This window comes from Xiphophorus maculatus, chromosome 9 (assembly GCF_002775205.1).
Source record: "Xiphophorus maculatus strain JP 163 A chromosome 9, X_maculatus-5.0-male, whole genome shotgun sequence".
In the NCBI taxonomy this organism is placed as follows: domain Eukaryota; kingdom Metazoa; phylum Chordata; class Actinopteri; order Cyprinodontiformes; family Poeciliidae; genus Xiphophorus; species Xiphophorus maculatus.
In genome coordinates this window covers 25,064,409-25,092,186 of record NC_036451.1, presented here as the reverse complement: position 1 = coordinate 25,092,186, position 27,778 = coordinate 25,064,409, and the positions used below count along the sequence as shown (strand labels likewise).

At 41.2% G+C, this 27,778-nt stretch overlaps 2 protein-coding genes across 2 annotated transcripts in view; one reads left to right on the top strand and one right to left on the bottom strand.

The window, feature by feature from the left end:
- The first annotated feature begins 64 nt into the window (after nt 1-64).
- atp1b1 (ATPase Na+/K+ transporting subunit beta 1) lies at nt 65-11,551 on the top strand. The gene is made up of 6 exons (XM_005804432.2): nt 65-329; nt 5,633-5,761; nt 7,083-7,238; nt 7,389-7,573; nt 9,825-9,908; nt 10,017-11,551. Exons 1-6 carry the CDS (start codon nt 236-238, stop codon nt 10,278-10,280), a joined length of 912 nt encoding a protein of 303 aa, XP_005804489.1. The 5' UTR covers nt 65-235; the 3' UTR covers nt 10,281-11,551.
- The window catches only part of nme7 (NME/NM23 family member 7), a 25,540-nt gene continuing 8,810 nt past the window's right edge, over nt 11,049-27,778 (bottom strand). Inside the window, exons 8-12 of the mRNA XM_005804433.3 lie at nt 23,071-23,135; nt 22,165-22,233; nt 21,855-21,956; nt 14,478-14,585; nt 11,049-11,636 (exon numbers count right to left, since the gene is read on the bottom strand). Of these exons, the coding sequence (XP_005804490.1) occupies nt 11,604-11,636; nt 14,478-14,585; nt 21,855-21,956; nt 22,165-22,233; nt 23,071-23,135 (377 nt within the window). The 3' untranslated portion in view covers nt 11,049-11,603. The remainder of the gene's footprint in view (nt 11,637-14,477; nt 14,586-21,854; nt 21,957-22,164; nt 22,234-23,070; nt 23,136-27,778) is intronic.

Genomic DNA, 27,778 nt, shown 5'->3' with positions numbered 1-27,778 from the left:
GGTTGTGATTTGCTGAGCTGAGCCCTCCCTCTTCGATGGTAACTTATTACAGGAGTTTGCAGGCGGAGCTGCTCCCCGCGAAATAAATTGCGAGTGGTACAATTGGAGGAGTCGGGTACGAAACTGTCCTTTCGTGTTTCCTGTGAAGGACAGTTAACAGTCGCAGCTTTTTTTAAAAAACTCCGGCAAAACCTTTCCAGAACGTAAACCGGGCGGATATTTCTGTGGAGGTAACATGGCTGGGAAAAAGGAGAGCGACGGCGGATGGAGGAAATTTCTATGGAATTCAGAGAAGAGAGAGTTTCTAGGACGAACAGGGGGCAGTTGGCGTAAGTACTCCATTTTCTTTTTTTTTTCTTTTTTTCCTCCTCCCTTCATTGAACTGAACCAGTTCTCGTCAGACGTCTGTGGCGAAGGATGGCAGCCCCGACGTTGTTTCAAGGGAGAATGGAAATCATTTTTTCTTCTCCTCCTCATTTCCTGACTCTGCAGACAGCCAGCACCTGTTAGAGCACGGTGGCTCTGACACGCCGAGTCGTGACTTCGGTTTCAGTGCAGACTGTGGGGAGAAGTTTCTCTGCTAAATCCGTGACGAGCTCATCTGCAACTCCAGCCACCAAACACGAAACCGGTTTCCTTCGAAGAGTTTGTCCCGGATCAAGAGTAGTGAAAAACATAAGCTGATTAATAAGCTCGATAAACCAATCAACTTTCGCTTCAACTGAATGACATCTCTGCGATGACGGCTTAATTATTTATCTGGATTCAGATAGGGTCCACTGATAATACATCGTAATAGACAATGATCACCGTAGGCGTAGCCCATGTCGTGCCAGTCAATTATTGCCCTTTAGAAAAAGGTCATCTTGAAGGACAGATTGTTGTGGGCCAGGACCGTCCACTAAACGAGTTTGGCTTAAATGTTTGCGATTTCCTCCACGGTTTTAATGGGGTTTTTTACCCACCAAGGAGAAGTAAGCGGAAACAGGGGATATTTCTACAGTTATAAAGCGGATGGCTAATTTTGCTAGGCCCCGTCTTTCTCTCATACCCCGGATTATTGAATCCAACTCTAGATAATCGTTTTCAATACTTTAAGACGGATGTGGAAGCTCGACTAATGCGGGCAGATCTGGGGATGATTTGATAGGATAGCCAACAGTCGTTACACAGTCCTAATTACTGTTGCTAAACCGTTTTACCAATTAGAAATGATCCGCTTTTTAAAAAAAAAAAAAAATTATTATTCGGCTCCGGCGGCGAGTCTCACGGTTTGGGAACACGGTGCTGTGCTAGAGAGCCGATCACGACTCACATGTCTCCTGGGCCGCCCCTCTGTCTGCCTGTCTGTCTCTCCCAGCTATCTATTTATTTATTTATTTATTTATTCATTCCCCCCCCCTTTTCAAAGACGTGAGACACGGGTCGGCACGCTTTCCGCAAGTTTAATTTAAGAGCTTAATGAAAGCTGGAGGTACACAAAGCCTCATTCTTTGAGGCGGTGGGGAGGAAGAATCCGAGCAGTTGTAGACGCACCACCAATGGCGAACTCTTGGGAACTACTTTTCTGCAGATTTCAATCAGCTCGTGTCACTACAGAGCTAATGTTACCATGCCCGCAGTTAGACTTAGCGAGAGTCCGTCCTGTGTTTGTTGTGGAGAGGTGGGGGGGAAGTGACGCCCCATTAGCTAAAAGTGTCCACTGAAAGCAACAGGTTTATCTGTGGCGAGCTTCAGTAGCGGAGAGGGAACTACGGCCCGCCTTTTGAACTGCCCTCACTTATTTCCGGCTAAGAGTTTGTTTGTGTTTTCAGCACGTGAACTGCGAGGAGCGGTCGGTCGACAGTCTGACAGAGGCCCGTTATTTCGGCCCCACATAGACATGTCTGTCTAAATCGGCTGTAGTTTCAGTAGCCTGAATAACTTTTCTGAGCTTTAACAAACGCGGGGAGAGATCAGCGGGGACGGTCCCTGCGCAGGACAGCAGGCCGGTGGGGGGAGGGGCTCTCATTCAAACTCTGCCTGTCAACCAGACGCCCCTCTTGCTCCGCTTCTGAGACTATTACAGTTTCCGATTTGTGTTTGGCGTTGTTTTGAAACTCGCTTACCTGGACTCACGTAAACCAAAAGCCATAAGAACAATTTTGGAGTTTATTTATTTATTTATTTATTTATTTACTATTAGTATTTTACACAGGATGTTTCATTTCACAGCTGGAGATTGATTCGCATCCGCCTCTGGGACGTTTCGTGCCCTCTTTGACCATCGACGATTTAACGCTATTTTCCACAATTAACTTAGCTTGAACGGAAATTTGATTATGTGATTCCAATAAACATTACTCACCAGCAGCAGGTTGCTTAGAGTTATATTAATATAGAGTTATATTACTGAATCAGAACCATAATAAATGCAAATTGCATGGAATATAGAAGCTTTGTAAAGTATCGTATGCTGAAATTTAAATATACATAAAGTTAGAACATTTTAGGATGATGATGACTATAAGTTTTGAAATTACTGATAGAAAGAGAATGGTTTAAGTTCGTGGGAACAAAACAAGTTGCTTACAGGCATAAATGGAAGAAGGCAGAGACGGAATTTGCGCCAAAGCGGGGTACGACTTTGTGAAGAGGGTGACTTTACCCAGAGCTGTTTTATTTAATAATGTTGCTGAGGCAAAATTTAATTAATAGAATTAATAAACAGACAACTGTTCAAAACCAGTTCCTTCATTCGTTAAATTCATGGGTACAAGAAATGCAACAGTCGGAATCGGACAAATTCCTTGATCGGCTCTCATTCATGATCTTCCAGTGCTGCAAAATCCCAAGTTTTTTCTCCCCCTTTCATTAAGTGCATCTAAACTAACAACTTCCACTACGTTGGAATAAGATTAGATACATTAATGTATCTCATGTTGATACATCAATGTATCTACAGCTTCTTTGATGTAGATACATTGATTCTGCTGTGTTTACTTCATTTTCTTGTTGGATTCTAAGCTATTGCCTCTATCACAGTCCTACAGCACCTCATGTTTATTTTTAATGCTCCTCAGCCCTTAAAAGTAAACATATGATCTGCGTCTCAGACCTCTTAAGACCACTGGAACTCAGTATCAATTAGTTAGGCTGGGTGCTATTGGCGGCTTCACTAATTTTATACGAACATATTCATGTTTGGATGACTCCAAATTTATGTGTTTTTTTTTTGGAAAGTAAACAAAAGTTGACCTGGTGAGATCTGATTGGCTGGCTTGCCTGAAAAGCTAATACATGAGGAGAAAAACATTTGTTTTTGCAAATTCCCTTCACCTTTTCACAACAGGCAGCGAGTGGTACAGTGTTGGAGAGAGAAATAGCTGTCGCCCTCCACGTGCGTGGCATGTCAGCATGTCTACAGTCACTTCCTGACAGGTGCGTCACTGCGCCAACGACAAGTTCAACTCTCTCTAGAGGCGTTTTGTACCCCCTACCTCCTTTTTTTCTTTTCTTTTTAACCCGTTCCCAACTCTAGAGCGCTTCTGATGAGATCGTATCGCTCAAAAACATGTCGGCCTGTTGCGTTCAGACACGTGCGGGACGAATATCGGAGCCAAGCAGAGAGCTGGAGCGGGGTAGGGCCCAGTGAGCCCGCTCATTCCCCTGCTGTCTGTTTGGAAGAGATTATTGTTCAAGAGGTGGAGGCCGTTGACTCGCCAAACCGGTTGATGTGGACGAGAACCTGGAAGTGGGGGGAAGAGTTTCAGAAGGTGCAAGTGGGGAAGAGGAAACAACATGAACTCTGGTACAGAAAGAGTGTAAGGGTGCAGAGCGTGCTGGGTTTTTTTTTTCCTCACATCTTGACAAGGTCAAGTTTAGGCAACACAACAAGCTGACCTTTTCTAAGCATTGCTTTAAAGACACAACAACGTTTGATCAGGGGTTCTGTTGAGACTTGACAGTTTTAGCTACCAAGCAAGATGAACTGAACCTTTACAGGGGTGATTGAACAAAAAGACTCCTACCAAGCAGCCAACAGTGGATGCACACTGTAACAGTAATGTATATCCACCCCGACCCCCCCTCAATGAACCTTAATGAAACTCTGCCAACAAGGGAAACTAATAAGATTCAGTCCACTACAGGAACATAAATAAAGGAGCTCTTTGTTTATTGAGGTGAGGACAGCGTGTGTTATACAGGAACCTGTTGGAAGCGACACGTTGGGGGTGGGTGAAACGGGGTGTGGGGGTGTCCACATGAGAGCGAGCGGTGGCGCCTGACAGTGACTCAACCCGTCGCACTGGAAGCACGACTCTGCAGCCGTTATGTAATTGGAGTAATGTTTGAATCGGGCTGGAAGTGTGGAGAGACTCCTTTCACCGCCAACTTTGGAATGAGGAGAGTTTTAGCTAATTAAACGTGTATTATTTCTCAAACTTCATGCTAGGTTGAGCTTATTTAAAGGAAAAAAGGAAAAAATAAGTCCGAGGAGCTTCAGCTGTTAAATGCTTTGCTATGTCCATAAAACAACAAAGGGTTTTAAGAGCTACAGTCCGGATTAATGAAGTAGTCGCTGACTGCACTTACACAATATATCAAATCGGATATATCACTGTCATAACAACTAGGCCCTGTCACAATAACAGATTTTACTGGATGACAATTTTGTCCCAGAAATGATTGCGATAAGCCATAATATTGTCATTTTTGGACCATCCTCAACTTGTATGATAATAATCACAATGGATTCCTAATGCAAGTACTCCCTCTCAAAGATGAAATCTTGGATTTCTAAAGAAGACATTTTACAACGCACCTGGACAACAGTTTAAAAACCCCTAATAAACAAATAAAACATGCAACACAACAGTAATTATAAGGGATTATGAAGTCTCAATAGCTAAAATTGCTCTCAAAAGATAGTAATCATTCAGCTCAAGACAGGGAAAACAGACAAAGAGGCAGGTAGTGCAAACCAACTACTTCGTCCTGAGGGTCATATATTTGCAGCGTTTCTCAAAATGGCGGCTTTTCAGCGATATTAAACGGGAGCGTCTCTTTATTGACTGTTTATCGTGCTCACTTGAATCTTATCGTGCGATTAATTGATTTATTGTGACAGGCTTAAAAACAATGTCCGATGCCTACAGCAATGTGTGATGCCAATGTTTGCCTATTGCACTTTTTAAAGCCATGTTTTCATTATTTTACATGCCAAAAGTATATAAATTGGCCAGTTGTAATAACCTTTACTACTCTAGGTTATAGATTCAGTAATGGTGGCGAGACAAAAAAGAAGGATTTATTTCAATCAGAATTGCATGTTTTCCTAACACGGTGCAGTTAAACTACAGATTTTTATTCCTCCCTAAGGACTATAAGACCTCAAATAAAAATATCTCAAAAGGTAAGTAGCTCTGATTCCAACAGAATATGAAGAAACTTATACACATTTCTGCATCACAGCATCTAGGTTTAATTCAGCTCCAAAAAGTGCATCAGAGTACAAACATAAGGCAGGTATAGACCTGTAACTGGGGGAAATTGTTGTTTTCAATTAGAAAAAATCAAAGCTTTTTCAGCATCTGATGCGACTGGTGCTTCTCTAACCGTCGGCCCTCTCTCTGCCTGTTTCTCTTTCCAGTTAAAATCTTCCTGTTCTACGTGATTTTCTACGGATGCTTGGCTGCGATCTTCATCGGGACCATTCAGGCTCTGCTGCTGACGATACACGAGTTCAAGCCCACCCACCAGGACAGAGTGGCTCCCCCAGGTAAAACCGGGAACTTCTGCCCCTCCCCTCCCCCCGACCCTCCCTCCTCCTGAGCAATTCACCGGTCGCCGAACGACGGCGCGGTCGGACGGCCGCGGGAGAAAGAAAAACGGTTTAGGTGTGCTTCTAAGCAGCAACTCTATCTCTATTTCTGACCTCGAACAGGCTCAGCCATTTTGTCCTTCACTCTCTCCCAGCCAGTCAATGGTTCCCCCCTCAGGCTGCGGGAGAACTGAAACGATTTGGGATTGCGAGTCACAGCAGCCTGCTTTTTACACGGAGAGCTTGTTGAACATTGTTTAGAGGAAAATAATGCCGTTTCTCATCCCTGAATGAGCTTGTATCCACCTCTGTGAGGAGACGGGGGGGGGAAGATGTTTAAAATTCGAACGCTGCCGTTGCATTAGAAGCATTTAGAAAATCTCCTGCAAGCTTAGAGAGCGTTTTTCTTTTTTTCCAAGTTGTTTTCATAGGTGCCAAGCCTCCTCCCCAACCCCCCGCACCTCCTCCACCCCATCATGTTGCGCCAGCACTTGTGTGCGCAAGCATATGCTTCAGCCTCTGCGGTATTTTTAGCAGCCATTGTAGACGGCCGGCTCCGTTTTCCTGCCGCTCTCAAACCACCGACAATCGACGAGATCAGCAGAAGCCTGGCAGAAAGTGTTGGCCTGACGGTGAGCTGAAGCAAGCTTCCACTAGAGGAACGAACAAGAAAGCAGAGAGACTCTTCTTCCTTTTTTTTTTTTTTTTGTTCTTGAGCTCAACCCGCCTCCCACTCTGGGGCTAAAAGTTTCCATTGTGAGAGAGAGTGAGAAAGAGAAAGAGAGAGAGAGGGAGAGCCGCACGTGAGAGTGGATGGGTGGGGGCAGGGGACTGGTGAACTTTTCACAAGTGAGATTCTGACACTCTTCTCTCTCGCCCGTCCTCTTGCTTAAGTATATGGCGACGCATAAATCCACCCAGCGGTTTAAAAAATAAAAAGAGGAAAGGTTAATGAAAGTTGTCTTTGATTGCTGTTAGAGCCCATCTCACTCTGCCCCGGTGCCACGCCTTCACTTGGGAGCTTTTGTGCGCGAGGTCTGTGGAAAATTACCGATCCCAGGAGCTGCCAGAGACCATCCGAGGAAAATCCCCAAGACCCTGCATTGTCCTAAGATAAAGAGCAGAACCTTGCTACGGCTTTGTTTTCCCTCCCCGCCCTCAAATCATTAATCTGCAGTGGTTTTGTTTTGTTCTTGTGTTTTGTTTTGTTTTTTTTACATATTGGTTAGAATTTTCACTGATTTCCTTCTTCTTACCCAAACTTTTTGATGTTCCTCAGGTCTGTCACACACGCCCCGCTCCGACAAATCTGAAATCTCTTTCAAGATAAGCGACCCGGCCTCGTACCAAAGGTACACTGCTAGCATGATGGCGTTTCTCAAGCCATACAGCAAAGAGGAGCAGGACAAAGATTCGAATTATGAAGATTGCAGTGGCAAGTATCCGGGGATCGTCACATTTGATTACTGACTGGCGTGTGACAATTAGCTATGGAGATTTGGCCTTTTCTCACATCAAACATGTTAAATTCTGGATTTAATATGGTTTTTTTTTATATGTGTGTGTTTTGATTCACTATTTGCAGAGTCCCCCAAGACATACACAGACCGTGGCAAACTCGAGGACGATCACGGAGTGAGGAAAAGTTGCTATTTCTACAGAAGCCATCTTGGAAGCTGCTCCGGGGAAACCGACGAGAGTTTCGGCTTCAGTGAGGGAAAGCCGTGCCTCATCGTCAAGCTCAACAGGATCGTCAATTTCAGACCAAAGGTGTGTGTCCCGTGCATGGAGCTGCTGGTTCAATTGTTTTTCCCTTAAAAAGATTAAAACCAAACCGCAGGTTACGTATTCAAAGTCAGCTACTCTGTGAGTTTCTCCCTCAGCTTCATATGTTCTTTAACATTCGCTGCTGGTTTGTATCCACCCTCAAACAAGCTTTCTGCTTAGGGAGGTTGCCTCTAGTGGATAGGGCCACAACAGTTAGCACAGAGTCCTGTCATCCTGTCTCGGAACTGAAAAATGCAAGAGAAGCTTTTTACAACACTTCAAAGGTCCTTCATCTTAGCACAGTGCACTGCTAATGCCACAGCAGACTGACACAATGACGCTAGATTCTCAGAGTCATGGCGGCATTTACACCAAAATCTCAAACAAAAAGCCAGTCAGGATATTCAATTTCCATTTTTCAATTAGGTGTGATCGACTGATTCTATGTTTATTTAAAGCTGCAGTATGTAGTTTATATATATACAGTATATATACTGTATATATATATATATATAAAGTTTAACTTGTTACTATGTCATGAACATACGAGACAGATAATCTGTGAAAACAAAGTCAAGCTCCTCCACCTCCTCCTAGTGTTACTGTTGCCATTTGCAAAATTGCTGTCGGTCAGAAACAACCAATTAGCAAAAGGGGGAGGGTCTTAGAGCTGTTAATCAATCTCATGTACCCGCTGCTTAATGTGCTAACGGTGGACAAGCAACTTACCATTCCAGGCAAAAGCGTTTATCTGCAGTTATTGGTGGCTATGCTAACTAGCCTTAGCATTCATCAAAGGCTCCATTGTGGGGAAGTAGCGTAGCGGAGAGAAAGGAGAGTAGGAGCGGCATGTACACAAGGATGTTTGACAGCGCTAAGACCCTCCTCCTGGCTTTGATTGGTGTACATCTGCAGATGAGTTTGATCTTTGCTTCGGGAGCGATTTTGTAACCTAAAATATTTCCAAACACCAAGATTTGTTTTTCTTAGAAGGCACTGAAGGTTATTCAGCCAGTTGGGCAGCAGTGCACAGAAACTGATTTCAAAATCTTGCAACTGCTGCTTACTTAACAGGTTGTTGCTAGGTAACCAGAGAGTGATGCCACCATCTGGCTGGTTGTGAGAGGTTGAGCAGCTTTCCTCTGCCTGTATCCCCCAGAATGCTGTGCGGTCCAGGGAAATGATTGAAAATTCTCTCAGACGTATTACCTGTTGACACTGATCACGTGTCAGTGGCGATGCATATTATTATCGATTCATTGTCCAGTCTTTCTTTCATGTGTGTTTCCTGAGCATAAATGTATGTAGACCTGCTCAAAAGAACATTTTGGAGCATTATCATGCACATGATTGATTTACGTTTATAAGTGTAGCCGCTAGGGTTCAAATTTTAGATGCAAAACTGACGGGAAGCAAATGCTGAATAAGGTGTAATAATGTGTGAGAGCACCTGGGCGATTGTTTGACGCGGCTGTGGGAAAGTCGGTGAGTTTTCCACCCAGCGCTGTTCTGATTTTGATTTAGGCGGTTGACAGAAACATGCTTTCGCCTAAAGGGGAAACCCGGCAACATGAAACATTAAAGTTACAGGTTTCACACACACATTACGTCTCAGACGTTCCTATGAGTGCACTGAAGCTGCAGGTCAGCGCTGTAGCTAGCATGCTTCCTGTTTCCTATTGCATCATGCGACTGCTGATAGAATTGAACACTTCTGTAGGATGAGTTCAATTATTGTGCATCAACTAGTTTTTAATAGGCTGAACAAATAAGCCAATAACAATACTTATCACCGTAGACACATGCTCAATATCAATAGATAATAAGTCTGACAGAAAGGTCAATAATATCACTGAACTCCGAGCCAGAACCGCACAGCATTCTGGGGGATGTAGGCAGAGGAAAGGCCTTAGCTGTTCAACCTCTCGTAGCTAACCCTAAGCAAGGTTGGGGGTATCAGCTAACTCTCTTGTTACCTAGCAACAACCTGTTGAGCAGCAGTTTAAGATTTCACTACCATGCCTCATAACTGCCTAAAATATATATTTAAAAAAAAAGTGAACTCTGTAGTTAAAACAGAAAGGGTCACATCATCAGGGACTATTTCAGATATTTAAAACTAAAGACTAATCAATAATTATTGATATTGACTGATACAAAATGCTTATCTGTTCCTGATGTTGTCCAGCCCTAGGCTGAATTTCTACTTTTACGACAAAAACCGTCAGTGTGGAATTCTGCTCTCTGTCTTCAGCCTCCTACCAACAACAGCACCCTTCCAGATGGTCTGAAAGGCAAAACCTTTGAAAACTACATCCCCATTCACTGCAAGAACAGGGTAGGCTTGTGTATTTCATTACTGCCGTTCAAGAATGACCATTGGTTTGCAGAACCAAGGGCTTCCCTGCTTGTTGGTTAGTACTAACTCAGTGATTCCCTTCCACAGAGGGAAGAAGACGAAAGCAAGATTGGAGAGATCAAGTACTTCGGGCTCGGGGGGCTCGCCGGTTTCCCCCTCCAGTATTACCCCTACTACGGTAAGCGGCTGCATCCCAATTACCTGCAGCCTCTGGTGGCCATCCAGTTCACCAACCTCACCTTGAAGGAGGAGCTCCGCATCGAGTGCAAAGTTTACGGCGACAACATCGACTACAACGAGAAGGACCGCTATCAGGGACGCTTTGACGTTAAGTTCACCGTGAACTCGTGACCCCAGGCACGATGAGCGCACAAAAAAAAAACAACGTAGAAAGATATTCAAGAGTTCAGATTGAAAAAAAACAAAAACACACAAAAAACAACCACCACTAGTCTTTGAACATTCATTATTTACAGGACCTACACTTAATCCGTGTGCTTTACACTAGCTTCTCTCGTGTTTTCTGTCCAGTTAGAATGTAAAATACGCAAAAAGTGGAAAAAAAAAAGAGGTAGCAATAGCAAATATTTATTCTACTGTAAATGGGGGGGGAGGGTAAAAAAGAAAAATAGAGAAAAAAAAAGAAATAATCCTCGAGCCATGGGATGTTCATCAATTACTGTAAAACTGCAGTTTCACTACTGATGTGCAGCGAGTTGTGTCTCTGTCCCCCCATTGGTGTTTCATCCTCACGTGGTCTCTATATATTTTTGAAGTGTCCAGAGTTTGTAGGCTAGCCCCGTCGTGATCTCCTCTGTCTTATGTCTGCTTTAGTGGTCCAAGGTGTGTGTGCGCGCATGTGTGTGTGCGCGCGCGTGTGCGCTCGCTCGCTTGCTCGTGTCCGTGCAGGCGTCTGTAGTTTATGTGAGTGCGTGGAGTGTTTGTCAATGTGCTCAGACTAACTGAAATACTAGCATGGTACCCTGAACCTTGAAGACCCATGTGTTGAGTAAAGATGACTGCGCTCCATCTTTTTTGGTTTTATGCATTTCCTTATTCAAGTTCGCCGTAGAATATGTTTGCTCACTTTTTTTTTCCCTCCTCCGCTTCACATTTAGGTTTTTTTTTTGTTTTTTTTTTAGACGACAGTTCTGTTTGATGCTCTTAACATCAGTTCATTCTTAATAGTGTAAAAGCTTTGTGGGTCCAGCCTAAGAAGACTGTCACCTCCATGGAAACCGTGGCAACTCAGTGCTTTTGAAATCTGCTTTGCTGGAGACGTCACGTTCCGTGATGTAACTTACTATTGAATGTTTTTAGCCATTTTCATAATGGAAGAATTTTATATTTATGCAGTTGTAAATTTTTTTTCTTTTCTTTTTTTTTTTCCTTTTTTCAACGTGTGATGTTTATGAATCCAATACCAAAGTTGCTGGTCTAAAAAGTTTGAGAAAATCAGAGGCAAATGCAGTATCATGTGTAATAAAGATGTTGTAGTGGGTGTGAAAAAAAAAACAATACTTAATTCAATGTTTGAGATCAAAAACACACATCAGGAGTCTGATCTTGTCACTTTATTTAATCTGCATAAAGCTGAAACAATAAACGGAAAATTGAGACAACAGTGAAGTCCTTGTGGTGTGTGGTGACTGAAGCGCGTTTCCTCCTTTGCTCTCAACCGTCCAAAATCCTGAAGAAATATTGCACCTGGAGAAGATATTCCACGTTACTCTTATTTTCACCAACAAATGTAAAGAAATAAATAAATAAAACTGAGTTCTTAAAAAAGCACAGAAGAAAACAGCTTGTTCTGCTTTGCGCTGATGACATCACAAGAGGCCCAAGAAGTACAGCTGATCCGCCGGCGTTACGACACAAAGGACTTTTAACTGATTTCTACACAGATTCTGAAAATGTGCCGAGTTTCATTCCCGCCAACCCTGATGCTCAAAGAAATGTATCAATAATTAAAAAAAAAAAAACATGGAATCATGGAATCAGTGTGCATCTATGTTTTTTATTATTATTTATACATTTTCCTGCAGCATTCCCACACAAGCTAGTAAGTACATAGCTTTGAATTGGAGAATCAAAAATTGGAAGTGAAAGAAGAGGGAGAAGGGAAAAACATAAATAGAGGAACTTAAAAGCACTCGGATAAGTTTCCTTACGCCTCATGTGATGTCATTAAAGGCACTTTTTTTCTTCTTTTTCTTAGATTTTGTCCTCATTACATAATGTTTCAAACCAAAATGGCAGAAAAAACAACAAACCTAACGGAGAGTTTGGTTGGTTTTATGAGATATACCGGTTAGCACGCTGCTAAATGTTTCTAGTGTAAACATCTTAGTACATTTGAAATAAGACAAAACCAACTTACAAATAACGTTTTAGCAAGAAATAGGAACTTGCTTTGAGCTAATCATTCTTCGTTAATAACTGGCGGATTATTTCACTTATGGGAAAAATGTCTTGTTACAAGTGAAAGTATCTGCCAATAGAACTGGTAGTTTTCCATAAATATTAATATTAATCAATATTTACTTAAAACAAGGTCTTATATCTTGCTGAAAAGTTACTTGTAAGTTAGTCTTGTCTTACTGTCAGCCAGTATACCAAGATATTTGTGCTAGGAACTAGACCAAAAGTACTTGGTAAGACTTTATGCTTTTGCAGTGCAGCTTTAAAGGAAATGTATCACAGTATTATCTGAATTAATTTATTATTTATCTAATTCAGGTGTCTGACATCACACGCAGTAACACTCAGCCCCTCTCCTCTGCACGGGCCCTTTCGCGGTCACTCTGTTTCCAGTCTTGGGAAAATGGCAGCCCAGTCGGCCACAGGCTAATGTTTAACAAGGAAGCGTTTGTCCTGGGTTACAGATCAGGAGTTCTCCCGAACAATGACGTCCGATTGGTCAGACCCACTGCCTGCGAAAACAATGGTTTTGTTTCAAATTCCTCTGCCACTCTTGTTCTCCTCAACACCAGCGTGATCTGAGGTTGCCCCGGCCCACAGAGCGGAGTCATGGGACTTGTCTAAAGACGCGGCTTCACAGAGTTGAGGGCGCTTTGTTCTTGGACGAATGCAAGGTGGCTGCTTATGCACGGGGCCGTAAGACAATGACGAGACTCATTGGTGGGGGTGAGAACAGTCGTGCTGATGGAAACGTGTGGGAGTGGCATAAGGAGTCTAGCAACAGCACACACACGCACCCCTCCATTTTTTTCCTCTTCTTCTGTTAGTCATGCTATGGCCACACACTTCCATGTACGTTGTTGGCAGTTCGTAATTGTGAACAAGAAGAAAAAGTATACCATTCTTTCTTTTACGAAATGGAATCTGAAAAGTGTGGAGTGCTTTTGCGTTTCACAATTAATCAATACTCTCATGTGAAACATGATGCTTTGCTGTAAACCAGATGAGATGGAAAACTGACTGCAGTTTTCCAGCTGATCACTGATCTTTAAAAAGAATGACCGGCTGATTCTGATCTTTTTTTTTTTTTTTAAATTGCCTGAAAAGTAGCTAAATAAAGCAACTGGGCCTGTTACGATAACTAATTTTGCTGGACGATAAAATGTTCCAGAAGTTTATCGCGATAAACAATAATATTGTTGTTTTGAGACCAGGTAAAATACTGGCAATGGCCTCATAACGTAAGAACACATTCTTTCGATAAACTTTAAATTCTAATGAACACGCCACACTAGAACTGGAAGACATTTGAAATGTCCAAAATAAATAAACAAAACAACAGAAACAACAAATTAAATGAATTATGAAGCGTCTCTAAACAGAACTGTCCTTAAAAAAAAAAAAAAAAAAAAAAAAAAAAAGGGCTGGTTGAGACCAAAGTCTCAGCCTGAAGACTTTTATCCTCCAGTTTTTAGCGGAAAGAGAGAAAAGAAGAAAATGCTGAATGGAAACGATTGAGCTTGTTTTAATTTAGCATGTGATTCATGGATTTGTTGCTTATTGCAGCAGGCTTAACAGTGACAAAGTTGCTAAGTTGGCAACAGCGTGTGACTGTTGTCAACAGAGCATGTGCAGATTCAAATTCAAGTCAAAGATACTTTATTGATCCCAAACAGAAACTGAATGTTGTTGTGACTCATATTAGTGGTCAAGGCTCTGATGGGAGAGCAAGACGGGGACAGTGGATGATTCTGAGACCTTTGTGGGGGGAGATGAGATCAGCTGAAGAAAACTGGGGCACCTCTAATCTAAAACACACTGTGTTCCTCTGAGTGTGTGTTTAGGGGATGTTTAGTGTTTTGCAACCTTTTCATTCGTGACTTGTTGTAAATTAGGTGACTTCTGAAGGCAGGTGGTTGGAATGGATTTTATTATGGGGCATCACACAGCAGCAGATTTGCATTTGTGAAAAAAAATAAGGAATCAGAAAACGATGCATTGTTTCCCCTTTTATTTCACTAATATGTTGTTTTTTTGTAACACGGGAAAATGTAGGGAAACCAATAAAGCTTAAGGGTTATGAATAATTTGTGTGTGTGTGTGTGTGTGTGTGTGTGTGAGACCCACCTCCAGGACACCGTCCTCTGGGAGGTCTGTGCAGTGCACTGCATTCCTCACTTTGTCTTTCCCATAAAGGCCGCGCAGCGTGTTGGGACGGAGGTGCCGTGCGATTTCCTGTTGCATGAAAACAGCCTGATTGTTATATCTTTCCTGATGAACACAAGGACACACCGTCCCATTGTCATTCGGCTGAGACTTTCAGCAGCAGCAGCAGCAGCAGCTGGTGACACACGAGCCGGCGTCCCGACGTCAAACTCCTGCGTGGATGATACAGCTGAGGTTGGAAACTGAACATCCTGTCCTCTTGCTGCGCTAATAAAACTGTGATTACTCAGCAGCTGATCATGTGATCCTGGAGGAGAAGTTAAAAACAATTAAAAAAAAAAAAAAACCCAACAAACACTGACATGCAGAAAAGCTTTCATGGACTCCATGGGGGGAGAAAGTGACTTAGACGGGATATTTTGGTTTTAGTTTTATGTAAAGCTCACATAACGAGCGACAGCACTGGACTGAATGAAACATGACACATTACAAACCATTTAACTCTTATTATTTCTTTAGGAAACTTAAAATAATTTCCCATATATCAGTATATCACAAATCTGCCCTACAGCTGCACAGGTGGTTTCCTCTCCCTTCTTCTTCTTTTGAGTCTAAATGTTTCCTTTCAACGTCAGACACTCCCAAGGTCAAAGCTGGGCTCCGTTGCCGTGCGCGTCTCCAGGAAATGCAACCCTCCCCATAGCGTCTGCCGTAAGAGGGAGGGGCAGCTTGTGAATAATTCATTTACTAAGAACACTGTTGACTCCCTGTCCGTGGAAATCTTGGACAATAACCTTTGTTAATAATCTTTGACAATAATCTTGGATAGCCAGTAGTAAGACGGTTTGGAAATGTCCCAGAAGCCTGAGGGGATGTGAAATTTTCCATGTTTAGGGTCGGACTGGCTCGGCTCTTAGAAAACATTTTCCTGCACCCTCCATAACTCTGTCTGGGAAAGAAAATACTCTGAAATCCAACCTGGTTGAGAGGAAAAACAAAGATAAGATGGAGCTTCAAGGACTTCAGAGAGACCACTTGGTTTTATTTTAGCTTTTTTTTTTTCTTCATTGTTCCAGTGTCTCTCTTGTGTTTCATTTTCAACTCGAATTAATGAACTAACATGGCGTCCATCTCCCTCCAGCTCAAACTGAGCCAGTGAACCAGAAGGTTGCCATCGTCTTCAGGTTTATAAACCTGTTAGCTGCTCGGTGACAGGCTAACTGCTATTAGCAACACAAGCTAGCAGGCATGTATTTCTCAGCATTTTGTGCCTTTAAAGTGCAGCAACATGTTTGACAGTACTGTGTTATTTTAGTAAAGAGCAGCATTTGTCTAATGCTTATTATATTCCCATAAAAAGGCTCTAGTCCAAACTCTAAGAGGCCAGAAGCAGTACTGCACCACATACCGACTTTTTATGGATTTTAACTTGATGGCATTACTTTTCCTTTAAGACACTAATCTAGACTCTTTTTTTTTTTTTTTTAGCAAAAACTAAAATAAACTAGAACAATTTACCACTATGTTCTTAGGGACATTAATATGGATTATTGTTAATACAATTTACTCCTGTTGTAAGCAGGTCTTTTGAGGTCATCCCCACCCTGCTAGCAACACTTCTAGCAGTTTTCTGTCATTCCCAAGAACTATAGTTCCTCTCCGTCTGATGAGTACTTCTTGTGTTTAGAGCTGCAAAGATGGCATTATCTTTAGAAAAACAGACAACTTCTCAGTTTTGATGAATACCTGCAGTGATTTCAAAAGAACGATGATTTTATTTCTGTTTTAAACTGCACTAAGACAATAGCATGTTTATAGAAACACGAGGGATTAGTAAAATGATGCTATTTGTGGAAAATCTATGTAAAAAAAAAAACAGCGCATGGCCGAATACAATGAGAAGGAGAAGCCTGTGGTTGCAGATTGTTGCTCAATAGAGTCTAGAGGGCCACATAAAATGTTATGGCAGACCGAATTTGGCCCTGGGCCTCGAGTTTGACACACAACTAAAATAAATCCCAGCCTATTCAACAACAGAGCGTAGAGCTTTAAGAAGGGGTTCAAGTCCATCTCATCTCATCATGCTGAAGGGGCAGAATTATGTAAAAGCAACTCTTTGTTTTTAGCTTCATATCATGTTATAATGTTATTCCCTCATCAAAAACATACCTGGAGTTTTGCCATGATATAATAGAAGAGCCATGTTGTGATGACTTCCTGAGGGCGGAGTTTCAGAAACGACCAGGAGTTTTAAAGGAGACAGAGGCCCAATTTCAAGGCTTTAAATTACAAAGTCAAATTTCTTTAAAGTCACATTTGACATGCAAAACATTTTTATAACAATTGGAGTTACTTGATTATGTTACAAAAATGGCACCATGTGCCTGGAAATCACATAATATTGCCTCTTTAATAGAAAATGTAATTTTTTTCAGTTTGAATGCCAACATGTGTATTGTGTACACTTGCTAACAGGGAGAGCAGTGTTTTAAACTTTCCATATCAAATATCAGCCGGATCTCATAAAACCAGCAAAAACAAAGATTAACATGACTCTTAACTTCTGTCTTTCAAGGTCATATTCTGCTGTTAACAGTTCATTTGAAAATCAGTATTATGATGAGGACATTGCAATAAGAAGTAAGGTGAAAACAAAGAAGGACATCAGCTGTTGGCCCTCTATTGATTAGCGCCGGGCTGCCTGCCGCAGCCTGGACGTGAAGCGCAGCCTCCTGGAGGCCTGTCCAAGCCGCGCTTCAAAGGGACGGGAGGACAAATCTGCTTAGCAGTACGAGGACGAGGCGCCGCTCCCTGCAACCGCATTGGCCGACGACGAGGCGCGCTTCGGCACAGCGGACCAGGGTTCCTGTAACTGCGACCACGTGTGGACAGTAAGGACTTAGAAGTCACATGGCTGCCCAGAAATGTCTGATGTCCTTCCCACCCTGCAGAGGTCAGGGAAAGGATGTCCATGGCGTTTACACACACCCCCTCCCCCCACACACACACACACACAGTGCTTACCGATTTCAGTCAGGCGACTCACAAGGTGAGTAAGTGTTGAGAATATGTCTTTATACGCCTATGAAGCCTCGGTTTGAATCACCACTCGAGTTTAGATCCCGACTCAACTGATTACTTTTATTTACAGGTCTGAGCCCTAAGTTATGATCGAGCTACAAAAATGAAAAAAATAATAATAATAATAATAAATTACGAGAATAAAATCTAAATAATGTCAGGATAAAGTTGTATTACTACTTTATTCTAATAAATATTCGAATATCTATTAGAATAAATATCCATTTATTGGAATATTTAAGTAATATTACCTAATAGCATTACTTAAGTAATATTAAGTAGTGCTACTTGATATTACTCAACATTAAGTAATATGATTTTATTCTCATATTACTTCGACATTATTTCAGTGATATTATGACTTTCTTTCTTGTAATTTTATGAATTTCATTTTTTCTTAATAATATTATGTCACATAAAATAAACCCGACATATTATTTTAATTACAATTTTACTGCTTTTCTGCTTTCAGCAGTGTGACGTCTCCTGTTTGTAGCCTTTGCTTTGCTCCATTCTGTTGCTTGTTGTGACAGCAGGGTGAGTCGGGCGCAAATCACCTGGCATGTGCGATTCGACATCTGCTGCGTGCGCGAGCATTACGCTGCGCTAGTGACAGTCTGATTAGGCTCCGCTGCCTGCTTACTGTCTTTATTTTCCTAGACGATCATAAGTAGATTAACACAACTTCATATTGTGCTTTCTCGTTTGGTTTTCTCTGTGCTGGATGTTTTCCAGACTTATTAAAAGCGCGTCAGAAGTCCGAGCCCGACGCGACTGTCAAGCAAATGATTCTGGTCCGGCCTGCTTTTTCATTTAGGAAACCCAAACTCTACCACAGGTGGACTCCCTCTGCAGCATGGAGTTTTATTTAGGGGCATCGGAGTATTTATTATTTAACAGCAACTCTAAATTTATCACAGCGGCAGCAGCTGGTGTCATCTTACCTATTATGGGAAAGAAAATCAATAGGGGGAAAAAAATGTAGCCTCCAGCACAAAGAGCCTTTTAAGCCCTTCGTTTTGTCGTCATTATGAAACCAATATATGTAACAACGGCCCACTGTTGCTTGTAGCAGACATGGCTTCCTCAGTCACTGATTTAAATTGGAAGCATTTACTTTTAGGAAAATCAATCTCTGTGGAATGCACTTCAGAACCGGTTAACAGGGCAGAACCATGTACCCTGGCTCTCACATCAGGGCCCCGTCAAGAGCCCGATCCCGTGACTGACTGGCTGCGGAGCAAGGCAGCAGGAAGGCTTAGGTGTGAATCTGTGTGTGCAACTCCTTTTGCACTGGGATTGTTTACGTTCTCTCCAATAAGGAAACATTAGAGTCAATTGATTTGACCTCAGCAGCCAGCTGTACAGTCACGGTGATTCCCATCAGACCCGTGCTGTTTATAGATTAGTCAGCCGGAACAAATCCATAGCTTATTCTCAGCACAAATAACTAAGCCCCCCTACTGGTAAAAGACGCTTTGACCTCCTCGTCCAGTCGCGCAGAGTTAGTTACGGAGAAAGTTCAGCCTTATCTCTTAATTCCGTAATAACGTCTGGAATGTCTTTGCGCTCCAGTCAACAAGAAAATGTTCCATACTTTGGGAGCCATCCAGACACCGCGACTTCAGGCAGCACAATCTAAAGCAGGTGAAGACAGGGAGTGCTAACGTTTAGGTTCGAGCTGAGAAAATGCTGCTGCGGGGAAGGAGGGGGCCAAGGTCACACGGTGATGAAACAGCTCATCACCGTGGTGCGGGAAGTCTGAAGTGCTGACCGTCAAAGAGTCCTGAGCGGGGCGAGAGGCGCGGAACGGAACGGCAGCAGATGAAAGAGGCGACCTCTTCAGGAGGGTCAAAAATAAAGCAAAGAAATAGTTTAAGAAGTAAGAGTATGTTTTCAAATGTGCTTTATGTTAACTTCGCAGAGGGAGACGGGAGTGCAGCAATCTTGATTGTCAATTTTACCTTTATTCAGCCAACTTCACCGTTACTATTTTTGAAAAATATATTCTGCATGCAGGGCTTTTGTTGTATCGTTTCTTATTTAACATGACAAATTTCTTATCCTGATAAGAATTTTTGATTTATATCCTGATAAGAATTTTTGATTTATCGCGGTCATGACAAATTTCACTTATCGATGGTAAATGAAAAAGCAAAACTGACAGTATGACTGGAATTATTTTTGCCATTTTCTCCACTGTTTGACAAAATGATTACATGCGGTTCCTGTGTGCAGTTTACTGATATGAATCGCATTTTTTTAAGTCAAGTGTCGTCCTAAAGAAGCCTGTTTAAAATGGGCAAGTTTTTCAAGACCAGTATTTGTGTTTGTGGAGTTGTAAAATGTTTTGCCATGCAGTCACAGCCACATAGTTACCTAAAAAATAGGTAACAAGTAGTTTTATTGTAATCTTTATCGTTATAACAATAGCGCCACAAAATATTGTGATAAAATTAATAATAAGTAAAACATGGGAATTTTGGGCCTGGCAATATACAACATTCTAGTCTTGTTGTCGTACTGAAAAGTGTTATGAAAACATAGAGTGTTTCCATTGACCATAAAATTGCACAAATTGTAATTACGAAAATTTAATTTGCTTAATGGAAACACGCCAATTTTGAAAAAACAAAAAAATTTTGGTAAAATCTTTTTTGCGCTAGCAAATGGCAATGGGGACATATTTTTGGTTCACACGAGTCACGTGATCTACTAATGAAAATAGGAAGGTGACAAACCTAGGCTTCATTGGCGCCATCTCTTTTAGGACGTAGTTGGAGAATGACGGCGCGGCCTGCTTTTTAAATGACTTATCGCATGAAGAAAGTTATTCACATTTTAATTGCATTTCTTGTTTAATGGAAACACCGCAATTGTGAAATTACGTTTATTCGCCGTCAGCAGAATATTGACAGAGTTTTGTGCACATTTGTAATGTGACCCAGAAGTACCTGTTTCTTAACACTGTCGAGTGCTACAACCAGAAGGGTAACCTGATGCTGGGTTGTACAAAAATCAAGCAATATATCAGCTGTTAACAGAGTTTGCCACTGAGCTCTTTGAGTGTGTCACAGATGGACAGAACAATGCAGGACACTGACGTGTGATCAGATGTGTCCATGTTTCAGATTACTGTCGGGATGAGAGGAACTAACAAAGTTGTTGTCACCAAAAGCCATATGATCCCTTCAGAGTGACATATTTTTAGGATTTCAGACTCCTTAGAAGCTGAACTCTTAATTATCAGAAGTTTGTTCCTCTTTTGTGGCTTTGATGGAAAGAACAACTCTGAGTGTTTCGAGGGAGGACCGATGGATGGTGAAACAGAGAAAAAAACCCTGGAAAAGATCTGCGTCGGAGAGAAAAACAAGCTGACCCCTTTGAAATTATTAACATGATACAGAGCTGACTCATCGGTCGCAGCTGCATTTGGAGGAGAAAGTCTGCAGGTATGTTGTGTAGCACTCATGCTGACCAAGCACAGCCTCTTCATCTGATTTCACATCAAGTGTTGTCCTTGCTCTAATCGACGGCAAACACGCCCACACACTCTTCACCGGTTGGTTTCAGGCTTGTGTGAGTTAGCTTGAGCTGTAAACTGTTTCGCATATACAATGTAAAGATAAAGGTAAAGGGAATTTTATCTATGCAACACATTTTCAGCAACAAGGCAATGCAAAGTGCTTTACAGGAATTAAAAGGAAATAAAAACAAAATAACAAACCAAAAGAAAGAGCAAAAGGAAAAAAAAGCTAATAATGTTGATCCAAAGTATATAAACTAGATACTCCTATTCAGGGTTGGTAGATAAGTATAAGTAAGTATCATCTAGTCTAATTCCTTTTCTGGTTTGGAAGAAAGCCATGAAATCAAAACAAGTTAAGCCACCTTGATTTGAAATTGAACATCATATCTAGGGTTTTCAATTAAAAAGTGACAAAGATCAAAGCTAGCTCATCTAACTGTAGCTTTAAGTTTGTATAAAGAGCAAACATCTGCAGCGTACATGCACTGCTAGAAAATACAATAGAAGTTTGATTAAAAAGACTGTTTGGGTTCCTGTAAGAATTGCATTTCTGAACAACAAATGTATAAAACTTCACCAAACATGAGCCTGATAAATTCATAGTGATTCAAAAATGTATCTAAAAATACATTTCCAAACTCCCTCTTGTTGTTCTTCATATTAAGTCGACTGCTGCTGCTGCTGCTGCTGCTGGTGTAAGACACAATAAGAACAGTAGAGGTACTCACAGGGTCGGAAGGTCCACATAATTCTCTGAAAGACTTTGGTATATCTGCGCCTTGGATCTCTAACACAATGCAGGATCCAGAGCACAGCTCGGACACCATACCCTGAAAAATCCATTCAAAAATTTAACAACAGACTCAAGAAACACACAGATAATGGCTACAGCTCAGCTCCTGTGACACTTTTTATTATTATTTTTTTTTTTAATCAACCCCCTAGATCTTCTCACGCTGAGCCTTTGTTTTTGTGTAACCAAATGTAGCAACGAGCATGATGGCCGTGACGGCACAACACTGCCATGTTTACACTTACAGGATACTCCGTGACGACGCCTTTGTAGATCTCGTAGAATTCTTCTGCGTTCGCCAGGTCCATGTTAAACTGTAAATATATAAAAACGAGGAGGTTAAAAAAAATAGAGTAAAAAAAAAAAGCAAAACAACAACAAAAAACAGGCGAAGTGTCAACTAGATTATGAAGACTGAACAGAAGTACACAGAATTAAGAACACACAGAACGTGTATTAATCAGATGGAAACTCTTCCTTCTAAAGAGTGTCAGCAGCTTTGAAACAAGCTCAAAAACATACTTAATATATCATCACAAATATTAGGGTATGAAAGCATGGATGTAAAACGGCCAGCTGTTATTTACAATTTTCGTCTGAAATTAGATCTGGACTTTGACTGGGCCATCCTAAAGACAAGAACATGCTTTGACACAACAAATGTGTCCATAAGCTCTGGTGTATGTTTAGGTTTGTTTTCTTGCTCATTTTGTTTTGCAGCCTTCTGCAGGTTTTCAGCCAGATTTCTCCTTTAGTTACAGTTATGTGCAACATTATTGACACTCTGTGCAGATGTAAGTATAAATTAATCTTTTCATTTTGTCAACACGTTTCTTCTCACATTACAACGTCATCACCACAGATAAATCGTCCAAACACCAGGGGAAACATAAAGAAGCTCAACAATTGTAGGAACAGTTTGACTGCCGTATTGCTAGTAAAGAGTTTTCTATTGATTATTGAGAAACGTGTAAATAATTCTTCACATACTTTTTTTTTTTTTTTTGCATACCAAAATTGTTGCTCCTTTTTACATCGTTTTTATTATCTTTTGACAAAGGTTTGTCTCACTTTTTTTTGCTTAATGAAAATAATTTTAAATCAAGGGACATTAAATCAGAGGGTGCGAATAATGTGTGTCGAATGGTTACCATTTGAAGAGCAGAGATTTTAAAACGAGCTTCATGTATGGTGTTCAGGATCTTCCCAGTCAGACCTGTGAACACACCACAGACATTCAACAAGCTTACACCGATTTATACATGTTCGTTTGAGTTCAAATGACCTGAATGTCATCCTGATGATACATCTTAAAAGAGACCAATATGGAGAAAAATCTGCACAGAAATTTGTAAACTGGCACTACTAATAATGATCAGAACTTTACTTAATTGAACTTTTTTTTTTTCCAGGGTGGGAAGACAACACTCAACTTGACTGAAGGGCTAAATCAGAAATATTTGATCAGAACTAACATTTGCTGCTACTTAAAATGGAATAAAACAAAGATTCAGTTACTCGACCACAATGGTGAGAGGCATGTTTGAAGGAGTCTAAGTGTTCAGATCGGAGACCACTGTATCAACTATCAAGCATGGTGGTGGCTGCATCATGCTGAGGAGTTGTTCAGCTAACAATGGTGCTGATGCATTGCACAAAAGTAGGCAATACAATGAAGAAGATCTTGAATCAACAGAGTTGAAACTCAGACATTAGATTTAACTAGGCCTGTCACAATAACCAATTTTGCTGGACGATAAATTGTCTAAGAAATGATTGCGATAAATGATAATATTGTCATTTTGAGCCCATTTTCAACTATTACATAGTTCTCACCTGAGGTCACCCTTCTGGGAAATTCGTAACTGACAGCCATTTTGGTAGGTACCAAAACTAAATGTCATGACAGTAGCTATGGAGTTGCTATGACAATGATAAACAAGCCAGAAGCTTAGAACTAGCTCTTGCCTCGTTCCTATCCAACTTAACAACATAAGTGCATTAGAACTATTACTCGATTGCAATTTTTGAGTACTCTACCCAGTAATAATAAGGGCATATATACCCACAAAAAAATAAAAGAACTTTCATTTCTAAAGAACACTGGAACTCAAACAATTTAACAGTCCAAAAATAATCCAAACAACCAAAACCACAATAATTAAAATGGATTATGAAGTCTTGGCAATCAAAATTGAATTTTAAAAAATTATCTATGAACTTACACAGGGAACACAGGCAAAAGCAGCAGGTAGTGCAAAACTAACTACTTTGTACGTTTTCAAAATCCTGGCTTTTCAACAATACTAAAGCAAACTGTCACTTTAACGAATGTTATGCAAATGAAAATGATCATCAGTTTAATTTATTGTGTGATGATTTGATTAATCGCTTATTGTGACGGGCTTAGTTCTAATGATCCCAAACACACATCGACCCGGTTTAGAAACAGAACAAGCCGACTAAGCTTCTGGACTTCCTCCGACCTCAAACATGCTGAAAATGTATGCTTAAGAGTCATATGCTCTGCATAAAACCACCCAATTTTGATGAACTCGATTACTACTGATAGAAAAGGCAGGTGAAATATCCAGCCACAGTCACTTTAACATTGTCAGGCTGTTCATTTTGCACACAAAAATATGAGTGGGAAGGGTATTTATATTTTAAACGTGTGGACTATAGAAATCAATAACGTCAGATGATGGGTGTACGTAAACCTCTGGCAGGCAACGCAGTGACCTCAGTTTCTCCTTTAGATGAGGGCTTCCCAACGTACACACAGACCAAACCATCATTTCTGTCCAGTCAACCTTTCCGACAGAGAGACTCTGAGCTGTGTGCGTCAAGTCACCGTGGCTGTACATCAGTGTAAAAATGCTGCAGCGGTGAAGGCACATCGGTAACATTGAAGGTCAGACTGTCTCAGACTCTTATTTGAATGAAGGCGCCGCTCTCATAATCTCAGTCTGACATCCTGATAAAAAGTAGCCGGCGTACTCATCCGACAAGACAGTTCCCATTAACTCTGAAAGCTGCGGCGTGCAGACGTGACTTTCATTTTGGACCAGGTGCTGCAGCGAGCATCAATAAATTTCCGCCTGGCTCCGTCACAGCCGAGATATGTGCGTTAGGTAATAAACCACCCTCTCCCCTCCGCCCCCCCGAGTCCTTTTTGCCCTCCCCAGGCAGCAGCCAGCCCAGGATCAGCGCGGCTCCCCGAAGCAGCTGCTGCTGTTGCTAGGAGATCCCATTCCGGGTGCCTGGCAACAGAAGCTTCTCTATTCCGGTCATGTCTGGGTGCGTTTTCAGTCACAACTTCCTTCATGGATAACTGGGATAGGCCAAGCTCTGAAGGCGTAGCTGCCACGTAAATTAGGAACTTGTAGTTGATCCCCGGGGGAAAATCACAGCAAGAATTTAGGTACTTTTTGTTCTCAGCAGAGCAAATTGTTCAGCCTGGTTTACTATTCTTGGCTCAGACCAAATATATCACAGCTCTGACAGTAAATCCTTTGGAATCCCGTTTTAAACAGCAAGAGTGCTTTTGAATGAACTCCTATTTGTAAACACACAAAAACTCGCGTAAGACGGCTAATTAAATTGAAAAGACAAATGCTAAGCTAATGAGTTCGAGCCATTTTCCCATTTGGAAGCATGAAATAGATGAAGAACTTTGCTTTGCTGCCGTCGTGAACAGGTGGAATAGTTGTTTAAGTCAGAGAGAGCACACCTGCTTCCACGTAAACACCTCCTGCGCTGCCAGACCACAGAGAGGGCAGAGAAAGTTTAAGGTTACACCCTGGTGAGAATGGGGCATTTCAAACTCACGCCGCTTTAGAAACAACCAAATAAAATGTTGTTCAGTCTTTAAAAAAAAAAAAAAGGAAAAAAAGAATAAAATAAAGAAAGAGAAGTTAAAATGTCCTCGACAAATTTGTTGCAACGGATTTCACCTTTTGCACAAAACATGAATATTCTCTGGAAAACTGAACCGCTGCCATCAAAATGCTCACAAAAGCAGCAAAACACAAGTGGGTAGCTTCTGACAATCATCAAACATTCAAGTATACATCCCACTTAAACATATTACTTAAACGTATACATATAAAGTACACGTTCTGTACTGCTTACAATCAGTACAGAAAGTGCTTTCCTTGAAAGTATTCTCTACCCCTAAATTTTTTCACATTTTGCTACATTATATCCACAAACTTGGGATGGATTTTTTTTTAGGGATTTCATGGAATAAAGCATTGCAAACCATTGCAAACCTCTCAAGTGGAACATTTTCTACAAATAAAAATCTGAGCAAAATAGCACCCTTCAAGTCTCGCCCTACATTCAGATTTGGATCCATGCTCAAACTTTGAGCCATTTTAACACGTGAACAAGCTTTGATCAAGCTGTTGAGAGTCACTACTCTGTCTCAAGCATCGCATGTGTTGAGATTGGTAATAAAAATGTGTCACATTTGAAGGAATCTTACAAGTCACTCAAGGTCACTGAACTAGAAATACAAGAGCAGCAAAAGAGAAACAATAAAATAATAATAAAAGTCAGACATCAATAAATCAGATAGAATTATTGGTATAATTAGAAAATCCCATTAAACTGAATTACTACATCTGAAAATTGGGCTTTTTTTGTTTTATTCCAATAGTGTCTTTCTTCTTGCAACTCTTCCACACAGGCCATATTTGTACTCCATTTTGATAGGGATTTGTTGTCAGCAGATTTCTACTTCTGAGATGTAGATCGCTGCAACTCCTCTAGACTTAACATGGGGTTGGGTTAGGGTTAGACTTAACCCTAAGCCTTTCCTGGATGTTTCTCTGATTAATGCTCTCCTTACCCAGTCTGGGCAGGTTTACAGTTGTGCCATAAACTTCCCACTTTCATACGATGAACAGAGTTCTTTCAAATTTTCAAAGCTTGGGATGACGTTTTTTAACCCAACTCTGTTTTCGCATCATTTTCGCTCCGCTTCACAACAGCACCCTGCTTCATCTGCGTTGGTCTAACACATAAAATCTTAATAGTGGTTGCAATGGAACATAATAGCAAATGTTTAAGGGATATTAACCCTTTTCAAAGGTGGCGTGAATGATTAACACCATTAATCGCTGAGATAATTCATCAGGGACTTGATTGCAAGCTTAACTCTGGCTCAACAAGGTCTCACAAACAAATAAAGCATGCCCCAGCGTATGCATGTCCTTTTACTACCTTCTCTCACGGCAAACATTTGAACATGTCCCAGAAGGCGCAGCACATGTGTGTCTACAGAGATTACATTAATGGCGGCTCTATTCCATCTAGGTGTGGCCAAAAGTCGTGTTGGAGAGCAGAGGACTAGAGTCCCGCTATCATTGTAGTATGAAGGTTTCATCATGAAGTGTTGGTCTAAACTAAACCTCTAATGGATTATGAAGACTACTAGTGTATGTTTTTATATTGTCTCTGTTCAATAAATAACATGCAGAACTATTTGAAGATGCAGCTTATAGAGCTCTTCTGGGGAAAAAAAGAAGAAGTGGTTAAATAATGTCAGACTGAAACAACAGTTTCTATAGGAGTTTAAAAAAAAAAAAAGAAGAAGACAGCCCGGCCTGAACCACAACAGATAGCACTGAAGGTAAACCTCAGGAGGAAGATTGTTTTATGGAACTATGTAATAAATAAACATAGTGGGTGCAGGAGGAAAAAAAAACACCGCAGGTCTTTTCTCTCTGTCCGGAGAATTTCCCATTTCACAGGTCAGAGCCCCGGTGGCATGCTCCATGAACGGGGATCAAGTCTGGGATTAGGATAAATCCTGGGTCATTTTTGGTAACCAAGTAGTGTCTTTGCATGGCT

What these genes read in the sequence shown, in the direction of transcription:
- atp1b1 (XM_005804432.2), top strand. Translation starts at nt 236, where the DNA reads ATGGCTGGGAAAAAGGAGAGCGACGGCGGATGGAGGAAATTTCTATGG. An exon ending in GGACAGAGTGGCTCCCCCAG is followed by an intron (nt 5,762 to 7,082) that starts GTAAAACCGGGA and finishes GATGTTCCTCAG; the next exon opens with GTCTGTCACACACGCCCCGC. An exon ending in GAATTATGAAGATTGCAGTG is followed by an intron (nt 7,239 to 7,388) that starts GCAAGTATCCGG and finishes CACTATTTGCAG; the next exon opens with AGTCCCCCAAGACATACACA.